At 47.9% G+C, this 16,111-nt stretch overlaps 1 protein-coding gene across 3 annotated transcripts in view; it reads left to right on the forward strand.

Annotated features, from left to right (window-relative positions):
* The first annotated feature begins 1,634 nt into the window (after positions 1-1,634).
* Paxip1 (PAX interacting protein 1) overlaps positions 1,635-16,111 on the forward strand; it is a 48,312-nt gene continuing 33,835 nt past the window's right edge. For 2 of the 3 annotated variants that reach the window (XM_038320198.1, XM_038320197.1), the window contains exons 1-4: positions 1,635-1,828; positions 4,329-4,463; positions 9,176-9,219; positions 11,396-11,459. In XM_038320198.1, coding sequence (XP_038176126.1) covers positions 1,748-1,828; positions 4,329-4,463; positions 9,176-9,219; positions 11,396-11,459 — 324 coding nt within the window. In that variant the 5' untranslated portion in view covers positions 1,635-1,747. Of the gene's footprint in view, positions 1,829-4,328; positions 4,464-9,175; positions 9,240-11,395; positions 11,460-16,111 lie in introns of those variants that run through there. The other variant, XM_038320199.1, reaches the window with a different exon arrangement.

Consider the following 16,111-nt stretch of genomic DNA (forward strand, 5'->3'; position numbering starts at 1 on the left):
TCACTTTTCATTTTTTTGCCTGTTATGTCTGTTCACCTGCTGCTTGCAGTGTTCTCAGAGGCCAGAAGGGCACTGGCGTTTGTGGAACTGGAGTTCCAGCTGGTTGTGAGCTACCATGTTGCTCTAGGTTGCTCATGGTTGGCGCTAGGAACCAAAGTCGGGTCCTCTGACAGGACAAGTGTTCTTTTTTTTTTTTTTTTTTTTTTTTTTTTTCGAGACAGGGTTTCTCTGCAGCTTTAGAGCCTGTTCTGGAGCTAGCTTTTGTAGACCAGGCTGGTCTCGAACTTCCAGAGATCCGCCTGCCTCTGCCTCCCAAGTGCTGGGATTAAAGGCGTGCGCCACCACCGCCCGGCTAGAACAAGTGTTCTTAACTGTCTCTCCAGCCCTTCACACTTGCATATTTTACTAAACTCAAGTTTACTAAACTTTTTGAGAGGAATTAATATACATTATATATATAAATTACTGAAACAGTAGGAGCAGTAAGCAGGAAACTTATTCTCTGAAGGTTATCAAACAAAATGGCCTGGCTCCTTTTATTCGTTTGAGAAAATTCTAAGAACATCAATACTTAATCTGCAAGGAGCTCACAGAAAACAAAAAGCTCAATTAATGAACAGTATCACCGCGTGTCATTCTGTGAAAACCCAACAAAAGTTTCAACTTGACATTGTTTCCTGTAACTCTGCAAAACACAATATAGACATCCGTGAAGATAATTATTACGGATTTTGCTGTTTACCTTTAAAAGCTAAATTGCCTGAGGGCTAGATGGCTCAGCAGTTAGAACACTTGGTGCTCTTGCAGCCTTTCCAAGTTTGGTTTTCACTACTCACATGGTAACTCCAGTTCCAGATTTGAAAGCCCTCTTCTGACCGCTGTGGGTACCAGACTATAATATATGTCGGGAATACTCCAACACATAGAAAAATTTACATTTATCTAGTATGTGTGTGTGCCACTGCGTGTGTGTGGAGGTCAGAGAACAACTTGAGGGAGTCGGTTCTTGCTTTCCGCCACGGGGGTCCCGGGGATCGAACTCAGCTCGCCGGCAGGTGCTTTTGCTTGCTGAGCCAATGTCGCCGTCTCTACCTGGCTCTTAAGCGCCTCGCCCAGGCTCTGTTCCCGGCTGACTGCCGCAGCAGACGCGAAGGAGCGGACGAAAGAAACCGACCATTAGTCAGGATCCGCCTGCCCCCAAGCCTGAAAGTGTGCTTCCCAGAAGGAGTGGCGGCGACTCCAGAGTCCCGCTCGGGGAGCTCGGCAAATCGTCCTCCGCGAGGAGGCCCCGCCCCCTCGCGCATGCGCTGCCGGGTGGTCGCGCGGGGTGACGGGAGCCCCGCCCATGCCCCGCCCCCTGACTGGTCCACCGCGGCTACGTAGGGGATACAGACTTTCCATGTCCTCTGTTCTCGGTCTCGGGAACTTGGCGGGCGCGGGGTTGCCCTGGGATGTGAGAAACCATGTACAATATTGGCCCTGGGACCCGGGGCAGCCGTGGAAGAGGCGTTGTTCGGTGCACGGGGGTGGGCAGCGCCACGTGCTCCCCTGCCTGCCTGGTGCGGTGGTACGTGCCTCAGGGCGCGCGCTGCTCCCGCGCTCCGGGCCTCGGGCGGGCGGGGGCGCCGGTCGGAGTGCGGCGGCGGCTGCGGGCCGGGCTGTGCAGCCGAGCAGTTGGCGTCGCTACGGGCGCTGGGCGCGGCGGGCCGGGTGACGCGGGGCCGGGCGCCGCCGCGCCGCCGCGATCATGTCGGAGCCGGCGCCCGAAGTTCCGGAGGATCTGTTCCGCGAGGTCAAGTACTACGCGGTGGGCGACATCGACCCGCAGGTACCGCCCGCGCGGGGCCCCTCCGTCGTGCCATCCCCTGTTTCGGCGCGCGCACGCCCTGCAGGACTCCAGGCCGGAGCCGCGGGGCACGCCGGGCCGCGAAGGGCCGCGGGAGGGGCCTCGCGAGCACCGACCCGGCGCGGCCGCCGGCCGAGCATCCTGCGGGGCCCTGCTGAGAGCGTTCCTTTCCGAGGGGCCTGCCCTTTCGGCCCCTGATTTTCCTTAAGGTTGGATTGTACGGTAGGTTTGGAAGGTACCCTACCCACACAGTCACAGTGATTGGTGCGAGTAACCGTGGGTTTGGATCCATCCTCAGAACACTGCCTGTGGTTGTGGTATCTTCAGGGCAGCGTCCCAGACATTTTCTTTCCTCAACTGTGCAAGTAGTTGTGTCGCCTTCGGTGTCTCGTGACGGGTCCTAAGGAAGGAATTGTCCAAGAGCCACTGAACGTGGCCTTCCAGAGGCTCGTACTTTTATCCTAGTAACAGGTCCGTTGGGTCTTGGTTGTAGAGACTTCTGGCTGAGCCCAGAGTGATCAGGATGAGTGCTTGGAACTGGCTTTTTTCCAGTACTGATCACCCTACTACTCCCACCACCTTTCTTTTCACCCTTTCTTATTTTTCATTGTGGGACTTTGGCTCTTTCAAGGGACTCGGATCAAGTGTCACTTGAAACCAGGAACACACTGAACTGAGCTGTTTGCCCAACTATGTGTGAAATCTGAGTGTTTTAAAAAAAAAATATCCCTGGCATGCCCTTGTAATCTGAAATAGTGTGTTTTCGAAAAGGTTTAGAGCCCACTAACCTCTCCTTGAGTCTTGTGACAAGGATTGAGGACGCTCACAGTTGGTGAGCACTCCAGCACAGGCCGGGCATTGGGCCTGGTACACAGTGTGCTACAGAAGAGCATTCCTGCATGCTGCATCCCGTGAACAGGTGTAGGTGCTGTAGGTGCTGAGTGTTAGTTAAATAAGCAGATCCTGAGCACGCGAAGTTTTTTTCTCAGCGTGGAATGTATGTGCTAGGGATCGAAGGCGTTTGTATGTACTTGGCACGTGTCCTGATGGTCACTAGGCGGAGTTACGAGGTGGCTTCTGTGAGACAGAACTGATAATGTACAGTTTGGGAAGAAGGTTTGGTGTCTTCGGTATCTGAAACCCACAGTTTGATGGGATGGTTTTCACCGCAGGTAGCTGAAGAGCTAATACAGAGGAAGGACAGCAAAGTAAGACTTGTTTCTGGAAATTTGTCACGAAAAGAAATCAGTGGCACCTGGGAAGGACAAGGCCAGGGAGGGCTTGCTGTGTGCATATTCCTGAATGTACAGCAAAGTTGTGGCAGGGGGAGAGTAAAGACACTTGGGTTCCAGGTAGGATGGCTTGTGGCTGGTGACCGCAGATTTTCCTTGCTTCAGATACACACCCGTTGCTCCCGTTCTTAAATGATAGACTGTCCCAGACACTGCTGCTTTCGTCTATTCCTTGACTCCAGCCTGCACTCCTCTTCAGGTTGCTCCCCCTGATGCTACTCTTAGCTCCATGCGTCCTGGATGCTTTTGGCATCTAGGAGGCTATCTCAGTGACTCTCAGACTTTGATTCCCATCTGTTACGGCTGGTTATGATCTCTGGAGAGCCAGGCTCCTCTCTGGGTTTAAATGGAGGTCTCTCACCAGGTGTTACGTGGGACCAAAGAGTAGAGTACCCACACCCACACCGAAGCCCAGCAGTGCCCCTTCTCTCTGCTTGATCAGTCAATCTGGAAGATGCCAGCATTTCCATCTTGGCTTTTCTGTTATGCTTGCATGCTGTTTAGTTACTGTCTGGTTAATTCTATCCTGTTTTCCTTCTGTTGCTGCTGACATTTCTTTAGTGACCTGCCTCTGACAGATGTGAGAATTTGTCACAGTTGTGTCTTCACAAGTCTAGGTACATGGCCAACCCATGTATTTTTATGTTGATGTCTTTTTATAAGATCTGGTGGCACCCTCTTGCTTTGTGATAGCCTCCCATGATTTAAGGAAGGTGCATAGCACACAAGACTACGCTGTCTGTCCATTGTTGGATCTGAACTCCCCTGCTGGGCCCTCCCTCAGTGTGTGCTTTTTGCCTGATGGGCACCCACAAGTCAGGATTCTCCTGGTGGGTCTCTGCCTCCAGAAGTTTCCTGACTTTGGTGAACTGCCAAGCCCCAGCCTTTGGGTTGGAGACTGAGAACAGGTTCTGTAGAACTCAGCAGGTGCTGTTGTGTCCTGGTGCAGCAGATGGCTAGTAGCTGGCCACTGCATCCTGTGACTCGGACTGTGAACCAGGGTTGCCTGCATTTTATTGTCCAAAAGCATTTCATTGGTGTGTTTTTTTTTTCCCATTCAGGAGAGAGCTTCTCTGTGGGGAACAGGGTGTGTTTTTATTAAATGTTTCTGTTATTGCTAATAATGACTTCTTGGATCAGAAAGGCAATACAATATTTTTTAAAATTAATTGTTTGTTTTCTTTTTTTAGGTTATTCAGCTTCTTAAAGCTGGGAAAGCCAAGGAAGTCTCCTACAATGCTCTAGCCTCACACATCATTTCAGAGGATGGGGACAACCCTGAGGTGGGAGAAGCCAGGGAAGTTTTTGACTTGCCTGTTGTAAAGGTCAGTAGAAAGTCCGAGCTTCTGCCTTATGTCATGTGTCTCCACAGCAGTGCCTTGACCCTATAGCAGGCTCTGCCAGGCTTGGTGCATGGGGGCCAGTGTTAGGTGGGGTGTCAGCAGGTGAATGACGCCCTGAAAGTGTAGTCTCCTGCTTTAACTTGGGGACTTGTGGTTCCATGACTGTGGCCAGGTTGCTGTGGTGTAGGAGTACTCCCTTGCTCTCGCTTCCTCCCAGCTTTCCAGCTCAGGAAACCTGCCCTAGGAAGTGGCTTTGCTGCCTCGTCAGATAGGTGTTTTACATATTAGGAAGGAATATTTGATTCCAGAAGCTTCTAAAAGCTGTACTTTCCCTGGTGACTGGTATTCCTGATCGCCAACTGGATAGCTGAAGGGAGGAGACCTCTGCCCTGCTCACTGCCCTCATCTTCCATAAGGGTCAGGCTACTGGTTGTCCACTGGTGGCCATCTGGACTGCTCTTCAGCTTGACCTGTGGGCATTTGTGTTTAGAATGTGGGGCTTCAGCTGGTGAGCATTTTGTTCACCTGCATCTTGTACTGTGGGTTACCTTTGTGTGACGTGACGCTTCAGGTTTGTTCCTTACCTGCTGCCATTACCCCTCTTCATGCTGTTCAGTGCTTTACTTTCCCAAGCCAACAATTTAGTGACCGTGGTTCTACAATAGTTAGGAGTGAGGTGAGTGAGTCAGATCAGGTGTTGAGGGGGTGGCTGGCTGTGGTACCCTCCCATCATCATGTCTAGAAAATTTTGCAGGCTTGCCAACTTGTCTTTGAAAATGATCCTGAATGGTGGTCTGCCTCAGGAATCACAGAGAGGTTCTTGACCCATGTTGTCAGAAAATTGCCATGTGGGAGGTTGTTCGTAGCAGTAAATACAGTGGTCGCATGTGTGCTTGCTCAGGCCCACTATGTCTTTGAAGATTGGTGCTCAGTGTGGTTCGTGGGCACTTCACCTGCTGCTTCTTGCTAAAGCTTGCCAGACATCTGGCTATGAGCCAGGGCAGGCTTCTTTGGTTTGCATCGCAGCCCCCCCCTTTCTGTGAGCTCACTTTCTGTTACTCACTCTATAGTAAAGTGGTTATCTCATACAGATTTAGAGGGAAAGCCTTACCTTACAAACATGTTTTTGAGCCTAGGTCACTGTTGCCAGACCAAGTGATGAATCTTAACACAGTTGACCCCAAGACTTCCTTTGCAATAAATACTTTGTTAGCCCCTTTAGTCTCTGAGATAAAATTCATGTGTAAGATAGCTTATCACATGATTTAATAATTAGAGCTGGGGAGATGAATGACTCAGTGGGTAACAGAGCTTTCTTGCATCAGGACCTGGGTTCTGATCCATAGCACCCATGAAAACTATGCGTGACCATGTATATCTGTGACCCAAGTTCTAGGGGTGGATGGAGACAGGAGGATTGCTGGGTTTTCTTGGTCACCAGCCAATTTCAAGTTTAGTGAGAAACTGTTTCAAGGACTAGGGCGGAGAGTGACAGAGAAGGAAGGCCACCTGATGTCCTCCTCTGACCTCAGCATGGGCATGCACAGGTGCATCTCATACACAATACATGTACATTCGTACTTAGGGACTACGGGTATAGCTTGGTGGCAGGGCAGTGTTCAGCATACATGAAGCCCCAGGCTCTATCGTCAGCTCCAAGAAGAAAAAACCAAATATAGATTGCTGAAGCTGCTGACATGTCAAGGGAAAATAGAAGGGAGATAAACAATAGGTAAATACTTGGGTACAAGCATTTGATAAAAAGTAATGAAATTGCCAGATCCCACTGTCTACAGGATCAGTGAGCCATGGCCAGCAGGACAGACAGGTAGCTTTGTCCTGCAGGAGTGTCCAGTTAAAAGATGACATTTCAGAATGGTGATTACAAAGTTGTGGCTGAGCATGTGTACAGTGTGGCTGCTACCACTGTGGCAGACTCTACCCTGTCCTACTCTGCCTGCTTTGGCTGTAGTTCTTGAACAGGCGACTCCTGTCAGCATCTCAGTCCACTTGTTTGTGGCAGTGCCTGTGTTAGCCAGCAACTGCTAACCTTCTGAGAGCCAACCTGCATGCAGTTGAGTCTTGGGGGCACTTCCTGCCTTATTCTGAGTCTGAGCTGAGCCTGTACTTAATCCCATGCAGGTGCTGGAACGTGGATTTGGGTGGGGGAGGGGGTGGCTGAGGCCTGGTTCCTGGGGACAGGCACCTTATCTGACCTAGCCGTCTGTCTGAGTCACTTCTGCTGTGAAGAGACACTGATGGAGGCAGTCGTTCCTCGAGAGGCATGCTTACAGTTTGAGAGGTTTAGTCCATTGTCACCATGGCGGGGAGCATGGCGACATGCAGGCAGGTGCTGGAGCAGTAACTGAAGGCTACATTCTGATCCATAGACAATGAGAGAACTGGGCCTAACAGACTTTTGAAACCTCAATGCCCACCCACAGTGACACTTCCTCTGACAAGGCCTCTCCTCCTAATCCTTTCCAAATGGCGCCACTTCCTGATGACTAAACATTCAAATATGTGAGCATTATGGGGGGCCATTTTTTTGTTTTTTGTTTTTTGTTTTTTTTTTGAGACAGGGTTTCTCTGTAGCTTTGGAGCCTGTCCTGGAACTAGCTCTTGTAGATCAGGCTGGCCTCAAACTCACAGAGATCTGCCCACCTCTGCCTCCCGAGTGCTGTGGGTCCATTCTTAATTCAAATCACCACAACCTGGATACTAACTTTTTAAAAATTATATTATTTTATTTGTATGAGTGTTTTGTGTGCATGTGTGTCTGTGTACCATAAATGTATCTGGTTCTTGTGGAGGCCAGATTAGGGCATTGAATTCCCAGGTACCAGAGTTTTAGATGGTTATGAGCCACCATATGGGTGCTGGGAATCAACCTCGGTCTCGTGGGAGAGCAGCCAGTGCTCTTAACAGCTGAGCCATCTCTAGCCTGTTTCCATTCTACTTTACCAGTGGGCCCAGCTTTGAATTACTCTGGTGCTTGGAGATGTGACCTTTCTTTGCTTGGAATGAACTTGGAAGTGGCCTTTAAGTTGAGGAACCCTACTCAGCCTTTGTGAAGGCTTTCTAGGGCTGTGAAGCTGGGTGGATGTAATGTAAAGGGGTTCATTTCCAAACCAGTGCTGTCTAAAGCTGCCGGAGAGCACTTTGGGTTCCTGTGGCCCCTTCCCACTGAGCAGAAGAAAGTGCCACCATTGTTGTCCAGTCCAAACTTGTCATAGTACATTATTGCAGGCTGTGACTGCTTTCTGGGTGCAGACTGATGACAGCCGGCAGGACTTTTTCAGGGAATACTCCTTTAAGCTCAGTTGTAGCTCCACAGGTTTCTCATGCATGCCTTCTGGGTGTCCCTGTTGGGAAGAAAGTTTGGTCATGAGAAGGTGCTCTGGATTCGGAAGAGTCAGTCACAAAACTTGTTTTGTTTCGTTTCCAAAATGATCTTGGTATGTGATCTAGGCCTTGTCCTCTTACCTTGCCAAATCCATTGCAAGGGATACAGGTTTGCACCGCCATGCTTGGTCCAGTAAAGGTTATTGATGTTGACTCACTACCTAGATTTCATTGGAATTAGAATTATCAGAAAGTAGGCAGCAGTGTTGGTTAATGCAAGGAAATGGCAGGGCTTTTGCCAGAGCACTGTACTATGCAGTAAGTCAGCTCATGTCTGGTGAAGTTATCCCAGATATAGGCAGTCTTCATTTTGTAAAATAGTTACTATGCTTGTCATAGGGAACAGGCTTCAGCCAGGCATGGTGGATTAGGCCTGAATTTCTAGTATGGTCACAAATTCAAGACCAACCTTGGCTATATATCAAGTTTGAGTGCAGCCTGGGATTCATGAGACCCTCTCTCAAATCAAAAAAAGAAAAAAAAGAATTACATGTGTTGAAAAAATGCCATGTAGGGCGCTCTCTGAGTTCACATCAGCAAGGTAGACCTGACCGTCATGTTTGCCTTCCGGATCAGCAGAGCAGAGACTGCAATCTTCCTGTTCACTGTCTGCCCCGAGCCTTGCACCATCTCTGCACAGGTTTGGAATGTATTTTGCTGACTACAGTGCTGCCTCAGTAACGAGCAATTGCGTATATATGATTTGTTTGTCCGAGCTTCTCGAAGTCAGCTGGCTAACAGGCACCATTGCTAGACTTCCAGATTGTCATTTCTCGAAATAGAGTTATTAGAATAGTAACAGTTGATCTAATTTTTAAAATTGAATAGAAATACAAGGCAAGCTAATTTTCCAAGGTTATAAAGTACCCAGAAGACAGTTGTTAGTTCACCTTGTAGTGAATGCAAGTTTGGAATTCGTAAGATTAGAAAAGGTTTGTTTGTTTTTAATGGTTTGCAAATATTGTGTATCCTTGGTTTTAAATAAAACCAAACCTTGTGAATTTAGTCTGTTCCCTGACTGGGCTGTGCTGGTGGGTGAGGTAGGCATTAGTAAGGGTGTGGACCTAAACTTATGTGTTTGTCACAAGCCTAAGGAATGCAGTGGCTGCGTCCTGGGGCTGGGGTTTGTGGCCTGGGCACATGATCTTGGGTTGCTGCTCCCTGGTGGACATCTGTAGTGGGTCACAACAGAGCCATTTAATTTCTAGAAGCATTTACTAGTGAAGTCATACCATTTTGGTCACAGATTGTGAATGGTTTTTGATTTGTGTCATTTTTTTCTTTTTCAGCCTTCCTGGGTGACTCTCTCCGTGCAGTGTGGTGCTCTCCTGCCGTATCCTTTTCTACATCAAGGTTGGGGGATAGCTGTGGGCTAAAAATGCATTGAGTTAGTGGGCTCATGAGTGAGAGTCTGGGGATAGCTGTGGGTTTAAGATACATCCAGTTAGTGGGCTCATGAGTGGGACCGGCCGTTTCCTCTGCACCTCTGTCCCTGCTCTTTCCTATCCTGTATGAAATGGTATGTACCTGGTCCTCGTCATTACCTGCATCAAAAAGCAGTGATCAGCAGTTGTGCCGAGGACCCAGAGTTCCAGCTCTTTTCAGTCTTACAATGTCTATTTAGACAAAAAATAGTTTTAGAACTCGAAGTCAGGTGAGAAAATCATGTATGACTCGTAGAGAACACGAGAAGGAGGTTCCTGGTTTGATAAGTATTCCTCTTTTTAATTAGTTAGATACTATGACAGGTTTATTATTCTATACTCCCCACCCAGCCCTTGCTTTATGTGAAAATAGAGTGGTGATAACCTTATTCTCTGGGGCTTGGGGCGGGGAGGTTGCAGCTCAGCTAATAAAGGGCTATCTTAATTTTAGGCCCTGGGCTCAGTCCCCAACACTGCATGATTTGGGCGTGATGATGTATGCCCATAATCTTAGGACTCAGGAGGTGGAGGCAAGAGGATCAATAGTTGAAGGTTATCCTTAGCTGTATAAGAGAGTTTCAAGGCTAGCCTGAGTACATGAGACCCTGTGTCAAAACCAAAAGCGAACTCACTCTACCGTGTATAGTCTCCTGACCGGTGTCAGCCATGTCGTATTTCTCCCTCATAACTGTCCAGGATCCTGTCTTGGTCCCAACTGGGACATTCCTCACCATTTCTCTTTCTCCCTGTTGGTCCAATGGCTTCTGGTTTACTCTGTCAGGACAAAGCTTCACTGGAGAGGCAGTTCAAGCAGAGCTTGACTTTGGAAATAATTCCTGGCATCCAGGAACCACACTAAAGTTCAGGCTGGGCATCTGGGGCTGGGCACCATCATTCAGACTCTTCATTTTACGGCTGTGCCACACAGCAGAGGGACTCAGCTGAGACACTCCCAAGGGCCTCAGATGCTCAAGCCTTCCTTTCTCAGCAGCTCTTCTTGGAGGATGCAATTCTGGCTCAGAAATTCTCATTCTTCATTCCAAGCCCAAAGAATGAAGGTTTTTTTTTTTGTTGGTTTTTATCTTTATAAGCCCAGGTTTCAAACAGACAGACAAACCAATCCCAGGAAAGTGGATCCCTTTCTGGGGTGGAGTCAAGTATTCTTTCCGTGGTGTCTTTTCTGGACTTTTTCTCTTCACCAGTCTTCCTCAGGAAGGTTATTTGAGCTCTTGCCTATCTGTCCATAGAGAAACCTAAAGGACCAGAATGAGGGCTCAAGATCAGCTGAGAGTCACTCGGATTTGTCGATGGCAAAGTAGAAAGGCCTTGGCTAATAGATCAGAGGACATTGTGCCAGAGTCTCCATTTACTATGGGCAGGAACGGCCCACATTTAGGGTTTGTCAGTGGATCCATAAGGGATTAACAGCAATTGCAGTTTAGTCTGTTCCTAGCCCACCTATCTCAGTGGGTCCTTTCCGCCTGTTTGGAACTCTGGACGCTCCATTGTGTTGAAGATTGCCTGTCTCCAGGAGACCTGGTCTGTCAGTGCTTGACGATCTCAGAAGTCAGATGAATGGTCCAGTCAACCTAAGAACGAGGCATGGTCTTGGGAAATATATTCTAAGGCCCTGAGTTGTCCTGCCGGACTTTAGAGCACACAGTCTTTTCTAAAAAAGGAGCCCCGTGTGGAACAAGCCAGCTGTGGTGCTGCCTTTTGACATCCTCTGCACATTGCTTCTTAGGGTGTGTGTTTGTGTGTCTGATCCTGTGTATCTGCTTGATGTGTAGTTAGGCAGTGGCTGGGAGTCAGGAAGTTTCCCGTGGACACACTGTCCATCTAGTGACGCTGTGGACAGAATATTGGATTTTGTGGCGTCCTTTGCTGACAGTGGCTTGCTTCCTCTCATGCTTCACTCTCATCTGCTCTGCAGTCTCTGGTCATCTTCAGCCTGTCTCACTTTCCAGATGCTCCGAGCGGGAGGGAGGTGGCAGTGCCTGCCTTAGAGGGCAGGCTGGGCTTGTGTTAGTGAAGTTCCAGCTGTGCTCATCTTACTTCATTGCAATCTTAATAACTGTCCGACAGAGTCAATGGTTTCTCTCCAGAGTCCTGTCAGATTTTTTTTGGACTCACTGCCTGCCTTTCTCAGGTAAGCATGGTTATTGTCTATGATGGTTCTGAGCGCTTGTGCGCTTGGACCTGTGACCTGTTTGTTAACCAGTTCCCTAGAACCCTTGTGCTTAACTGACAATATTTGATAATCAACTTCTAGCACACTTACCATTGTCTAACCATAAAATACATACATAATTTAGAGAAATACAGATATTTAAACCTTGAATATGAAAAATAATTGAAATTAGATGATAAAAATTCACTTAGCTTTTGTAGTCTTAAGGATTTTCATATAGATGAATAAGAAAATGATAGCAGAAACCTTAGATGACTCTAAAGAGTGGATTCAGCTTATATTAGCCCATCAAGCCTTTTGCTGTAGTTTTTAGTCAGGTGAACATTTTAATATTGAGATAAGAGTTTTGCTTATTATATTTGTGGTGATGCATTTAGTCCCGGTTAGGATGCAGGGGATGTACTGCTCACTGAAGGCAAAGTCAGCACAACTGTCTGAAAAGCTTTAACATTGAGAATGCAATGCTCCCAGTGTTGAGAGGCCTGGAATGAAGATGGCATGTGCATGTTATCTATGGGAGGGCAGAGTCAGAAACAGGTGACTGTGGGGAGGTGCCCAAGAACCCTAGCTCAGCCTTACAGGACAGTTTAGAAAATTTAGGTCTATAGAAGTGTGTAAAGTTGGGACATGGTGCTAAGTGGAAAAACTGAATATAAGAGACGCCCAGTGTTATGGCAACTAGGGAAAGCAGGAAGTAAAGGAACTGACTGGTGGTGGTGGTTAATTCTGGGTCCTGAGAGAGGTGGGTATTGTTTTAAAGTATATCCTTTGTAGTTGGGTCCTGTTCTGACCACAGCTGACAGAGGCCTACGCTCTAACATAGCACTCACTAAATCAGGGCTATACTCTTTAAACTACCAAGATGAGTGCCTTAGGAGGAGGTGCAGTTCACAGCGGCTCCATTGTCCGTCCTTGGGTGCCTGTGACGGCCTGAGGTCTGAGGGGCTGGCCTGTTCTCCCTTTCTTCAGGCGTCTGAGAAAGGAGCAGAGCAGGGTGCTTGTGAGCTGGGGAGGACTTGGCCTTTGTCTCCTCTTCCCTCAGCCTTGCCCAGGTTGGGAACCAGGGAGTGTTGGGTTTTTACCATTGTTAGGTTGTTGGCTAGACTTAACCTTTAACACATGATGTTGCCAGTCTGGTGACTCCTCCTTTGTCCAGGCAATGAGTAAGTAAGTTTATCTGGAGTTCCTTGTTTTTTCCTGTCTTATAAAAATTCTAGAACTTCTGTGGATTATAAAGGCTTCTTTTTTGTTCTGCTGCATTGGTTTGATGCAGTCATTAAAGTCTCATCTTTATTTCTTTGAATAGGAATTCGTTGAGATTTGTATTTTTTTTCTTTTTACTTTTTTTCTCTTTAAATTTTACTTTATTTTTTTAGTGCTTTCCCCCGTTTGTATATTTGTATATTTACATGAGAATAGTCTTAAATTTTGGTTAATGTACAAACTTGTAAATGCTGGGGGTTCTGGGTATATGCAGCCCCTACTGTTTTCTCTACAACCTCTGTGCTTTCCAGATTTATATTCAACATCAGAGAAATGGGAGGTGAGGCCATGTCACCATGTCTCCATCTCTGCATAGCCCCGTGTGCTTCACCTGCAGTGTGTGTCTCACTTCCTTACCCTGGCATCCATGGGCTTTTGGGTTCCATAGGCTTTGCCTCTGCCAGCAGGGGTTCAGACTGTGAGAAATGGGGGCCAGGCTGAATCGGGGGTGGGGAGGACAGAGATGTGAGCCAAAAGTATGCTAATATAAGATGATTATAGGTCCTCTTTTGTTTTTTGTTTTTTTTCAGACAGGTTTTCTCAGTGTAGCCCTGGCTGTCCTAGAACTCCTCGAACTCAGATTGACTGGCCTCTGCCTCCCGAGTGCTGGAATTCAAGGTGGGCACCACCACCGCCGGGCTGATGAAAGGCTTTTAAATGAACTAGTTAGATATTATTAAATATTAGCCTGAGCTTAGTGTGAGGAACACACTTGTAGTCTTAGACCAGTAGCTACCGGATAGTGATGGTAGTAGGCATAACACATCAGATGGGTTATAGCACACCTGCCATGCTTGTATGGGAGGTGAAGAAGACAGAGGGCCAGGCGTGGCTGTGTTGTGGAAAGGAGGGTGTTGGCAGCTCTGAGGGGAGGGGCACACTGACAAGAGTGTGACCTGAGTAGGCTTGAGTGGAGCCGGTTGAAGGAAGATAGAACTGGGCCCAGAAGGCCTTTAAGCCATGTTGGTGTGCCTGGTGCCTGGGGAAGGCAGGCTAGCTGGGCAGGGGAGGTCAGGGAAAACTATGTGATAGGATAGCTCCTTGAGTTTGGGCTTGGGCAAGAAGCCCCTACTGTTTGAGCTACATATTTAATTTCGGATTATAAACATTTACATTAGAAACTGGAAAATAAGAATAAAGATCAGCTCTGGGGAATTTTATCCGGGAGCTGTGGGCGTGATGGGGGTCAGGGTGGACATTAGAATTTTATACCTGAGGAGAACAGAGATGGAGATGGAGCCTGGGATCCGAGTTCACAGATGGAGCATGGATCCTAGCACTGACAGGAAACTCAGGGCTTGTCATCGCTGTGGTGTGGGGTCAATGCCTCTGCCAAGGTTACGAGCCAGAGCAGTCATATCTTCAGGTCAAGGATTTGGGCATGCTGATGGCAAATCAGGTAGCATTTGGTGTATAAGGGATGAGGGTACACTGGTGTGCAGTGGGATTTGGGCCATCGGTGAGCGGTCCACATAGAGCAACTTGGAGGACACATGGCATGATTGGAGTTCTTCGGCATAGGGGAGAGGCTGCAGGGGCCTGAGAGACACTTGGGTAAGGCATACAGTTACAGGGACTGAATTTACTTGGAAAGGGTATTGGACAGGCAAGGTACTGGTTAGGAGCAGACAAAGTTGGTTGTGTGCTACTGTTTTAGTTTGTATTCCTGGGAACAGCTGTTCTCTGGGCAAAGGATCAGCAGGAGTTTGTAATGGTGGTTGTGTGCGGTTGGTTGTGTCTACTCCTTTGGTCTAGTTCTGTGGTTCAGAATCAGGAGAAGAGAAAAGGTGACAAGTGAAACCAGGCGATGAAAGCTCAGGCCTCTAAGTGGTCTTGGAATCTGGGCTGCAGACACCTAGAGTGGTCAGCCTGGGGATGGGAGGATACCCATGAAAAAGTAAGGAGGCAGGGGGCTGGGGCCATAGCCAGACACTAAGAGGTGGATGGTGTCAATTGTGGGGCTCAAGAGGCAGAGTTTTTTCTGGGGACTAATATGCATTTTCCAAGGCATGACAGGGTCATGCATCCTTCAGCAAGTTCATTGAGTAGGAAAAACCAAATTTAGAAGCATTAGATCTTTATGGATCTCTTAATGCATATATAGATCTGCTACAGTATGTACTGGGAGGTAAAAGCACTTTTCTTCCTTTCTTTTTTTTTTTTTTTTCTTTTTTTTTTTTTTTTTTTTTTGAGGCAGAGTTTTTCCATGTAGTCCTGGAATTCACTGTATAAATCGGGCTGGCCTCGAACTCTCAGAGATTCCAACACCACTCCTGACACCAGCACTTCTTTAAAAAAGGGAGGGCTGTCTAGCTTATTTGAAGAAACGCTGCAACTGTCGGCATAAGTGTACACTGGTAGCACTGTTTTATAATTGCTAAAAATTTTAATTTGCTTTAAGCTATGTTAACAAATATGTACAGTGGGAAGCTCAGGGGCTTGGGGTACACATTAATTATAGTGTAACTTGTCCCTCGGGAGACAAACAGGCTGCACATAGCCAGACACATGGAGGAACACAGTGTTCTGTAACACAGTGCAGGTAGGGACAACACAGTAGCTGTCCTCATGATTAGGTTCTGTCCTGCATGGGGACTCCACAAGGCTTGGCACCCTGTCACCAATAACTGTATGAGCCTATGCACATGTGCCCAGGCGTGGCCACCTGAGCCAAGGCCTGCTTGGTTCCATAGGTCTCTGTCTTGTTGCAGTGTTAGGGAAGAGCTAACATTTCTTTCTGTATTCTTCCAGGGATACGGGGAAGAGGGCTCATGCCCACAGAAATATCTCCTTGGTGCTGGTATTATTCCAGGCAGACAGCTCTGTAGTGTGCTGGGTAGGTCTTAGAGAGGAAGTCAGGAGCCTGAAGGCCAGTGCGGCTCAGATGGAGTAGGCTGCAAATGGATGTCCTTACAGTTCCTTGTCAATCCCATTTCTTGACTGTACTGGGCCCTGTGAGAGGTAGCAGATCAGCTCAGGGCTCACACCATATGGGAACCTTAGTCTTTAATAAGGAGTGTTAGCTGGCTGAGGAGGGGACCATGGAAGCTGGGTTCACGGGCTTTCCTTCTTGTGTGTGGAGACTAGAAGGGAGGACTGACACTGTCTTGCACTCCCCACCCCTTCACTGTTTGAGACAGAGTCCAAACATATAGTCCCATTTAACCTCAAGTTTTCTGTGTAGCTAAGTGTGATGGTTTGAATGAGAATGACCTTCGTAGGCTCATATATTTGAATATTTGGTCCTCAGTTGGTGGAACTGTTTGGGAAGGATTAGGAGGTTTGTCCTTTTTTGGAGGAGGTGTGTTACTGGGGATGGGCTATGCGGTTGCAGAAGCCCACACCAG

Source organism: Arvicola amphibius, chromosome 2 (genome assembly GCF_903992535.2).
Source record: "Arvicola amphibius chromosome 2, mArvAmp1.2, whole genome shotgun sequence".
NCBI classification, from domain to species: Eukaryota; Metazoa; Chordata; class Mammalia; order Rodentia; family Cricetidae; genus Arvicola; species Arvicola amphibius.